The 2,560-nt window shown below is 49.1% G+C and overlaps 1 protein-coding gene across 1 annotated transcript; it reads right to left on the bottom strand.

The window, feature by feature from the left end:
• Positions 1 to 2,090: 2,090 nt before the first annotated feature.
• On the bottom strand, positions 2,091 to 2,504 carry VOLCADRAFT_99331 (uncharacterized protein; the record flags this gene model as incomplete). Its single annotated transcript, XM_002958060.1, has 1 exon — positions 2,091 to 2,504. The coding sequence occupies one exon, from the start codon at positions 2,502 to 2,504 to the stop codon at positions 2,091 to 2,093; it is 414 nt and encodes a 137-aa protein (XP_002958106.1).
• Positions 2,505 to 2,560: the final 56 nt, after the last annotated feature.

Raw genomic sequence — 2,560 nt, 5'->3', positions numbered from 1 at the left:
ACTGCACTCCTCCGTCGCATACGTGTGATTTACTAGGTACACAATCTGCTCGCTTTCCATCCACTTTGAAGGAACGTGGAATGACTTGCGAAAGAAACGATATTGAGGCTTCGACATATCTCCACACTTGCGTAGCAAGTCGGTCGCGTAACAAGCTGCAAAAGAGTGTTCAAATACACAGTGACCCCTATTTCCTTTCCTTCCTATATCTGTGTGTAAGGAAATTGTTTAAATTAGTAGGCTTCCCACTCCCACTCTGTAACATTACAGTAGGCTTCCGATGGTCTATGGGGGTATTTCCACTTGGATTAAAAGTCGCGGATTAAGGTATTTTTAATCTGTGCCAATCCACCGCTAATCCGTCGGAGTGTTTCATACGTCTGGATTTAGAAACGGATTGAAGTACGACATTTGCCAATCCGTGCATAAAATGCAAATTCGAGTACTGCCAGACATTTAAAAGACTATCAAGTATCAACATGAAGACTTTGCAGCACCTTTGAACGACACCCACGGTGTGGTGCATAATGCCGAACAAGAAGCACAAAGCTTCCACAAAACTAGGAACATCTACAGCCTTTATTAAGGATAACCTTCCAACCTATCAATCAGGCTTTTTACGAGGCGTCGTGAAAAGTGTTAATCCGACATTGTCAATTTGATACCTGGTGGCCATCAGGTAGCAAATGTTTCTCACCAAGTTTGAGCTTTTAGTATAGGAAGAATGCTCGCATTTCATAGCATATTAATCTATAATTAATTCGCGAAGCGCGTGAATACGGGCGGAAATCTCTCACTAATCGCGCCAACCTTAATCCGCCTAATCCGTCCTAATCCGCGCGATGTTTCCATATGCGACGGATTCAGCCTTAATCCGCGACTTTTAATCCAAGTTGTTGTTGTTGTTACATGGTCGTGGGTGCGTTCCCCGTACCTGCAAACCACCCTAGTACCCTGCCCAATCGCCTATAAGCACCATCCTACCTCGCACTTCCAACGAAACAAGTGATGAAGTATACCAACGACCAAAGGGAACGATAGAGTTGCGGTGGGACCATATGCGTTCCAGCATCCTTGCCAGGCGTTCAGGTTCCCACGTCATAGCGTCCTTCATATGCTCGAAGCATGGAAAGCCCATATCAGATCTGATTTTGTCGTATGCCGGACAGTTCAGCAAAATGTGTTTCTCAGTGCCGCAGCAAGGGCATACTCGTTCCTCCCTAGGTATATAACGTCGTCCCTTACGCGCTCTGTTAGCCGCCAGTGCCCAACAGCAAACTGCATAAGCTTGCGATTCGCCGAACGCGGGATAAACATTGTGATAATCCAAGTGGAAACACCCCCACAGTAAAACGACTTCTAGCATAAAAGAAGAAAGCAATCGAAAGAAAAAGAGACAAGATCCCAAGACGCGCGGCGGACATTCTAATAACCTGTTTACATAACCTGCTTAAATAACACCAACGCACTGGAACAATTGAATTATGCAGTAAGGTCATTGCAATGGCCACAAGCACTGGGCATTAGTGAAAGGGATTCAGCAAAGACTGATCGTCACGTCCAACACGTCGTTCCATCCCTTTGTCGGCTCTGAATGGCACAATGGATGCTCTACTGGGTAAATGATCATTTGGCGGGGGGAATAGGCCATTGTATGGCATCCGAGCTGGCGCACATCATGCGCACGTCCCCACGACCCAACACGGCATCAACGCCCCGCACCCGGTTACGCCCTTGTACGAATTCCGCCTGCCAGCCTGTCTATGCAAAACAGCGCATGGCGGGTAGGCCAACGAAGCCATACCAACGTTTCGTTAAAGACTGGGGTCCCAAGCTCTCAGAATCCCAGGCTGCCAGGTTCCCAGGCTCCCAGGCACATAGGCTCCCAGGCACACAGGCTCACTGCGCTCACACGCCGTTGCCTGTTCCATTGTTGCATGCTGGCCATGGCCTGCAGCTGCCTGTGCGGGTGGGGTGGTGATGGTTGGCGCGGACATGTACAAATCATGAGTCCATCACTTCTTGACAACAGAAAACCATTATTGTTCACGCCCCCCCTTACTTACTCACATGACTGATGAGGCATCATGTCAGATGTCCGCCTGGTTCGCCACGCTGTCTGCATACTGAGCAAGGTTAGTCTTGAACTGTCGTTTGGCAACATCTTGCTCGGCCAAGTCGGCAGGCGCCAACTGGAACTCTCGAAGAGGGACATACTCGACGTCGTTAAGGAGGACCGTGCGAAGCTTGATGCATGCCCGCCAATAGCTGTACTCGGTCATGAAGATTTGAAAATTCTTGTACAGGTAGTCGATGTCCGACTCTGGCAAGACTGCTTGGAGCTGCCGCTGAAAGTTGTGCGGAGTCACCACGCACAGGGTCGAGAAGAAAGCCAACGTCTCGTACTTGCTCTTAACGTCCGCCGGCTGTGACCCAACGTAGACATCGAGGATGACAGTCTTCTCACGATCCCCGTTCTTCTTGATGACCAAGTCTGGTGTCATACCACACAGCAGCTTCCTAATGCTGCAATCGTCCCGAATGTCGTCATCGGTGATGT

The sequence above is a fragment of the Volvox carteri genome, assembly GCF_000143455.1.
Source record: "Volvox carteri f. nagariensis unplaced genomic scaffold VOLCAscaffold_85, whole genome shotgun sequence".
Lineage (NCBI taxonomy): Eukaryota > Viridiplantae > Chlorophyta > Chlorophyceae > Chlamydomonadales > Volvocaceae > Volvox > Volvox carteri.
Note: the sequence above shows the minus strand (reverse complement) of the source record. Positions and strands in the feature narration are given on the sequence as shown.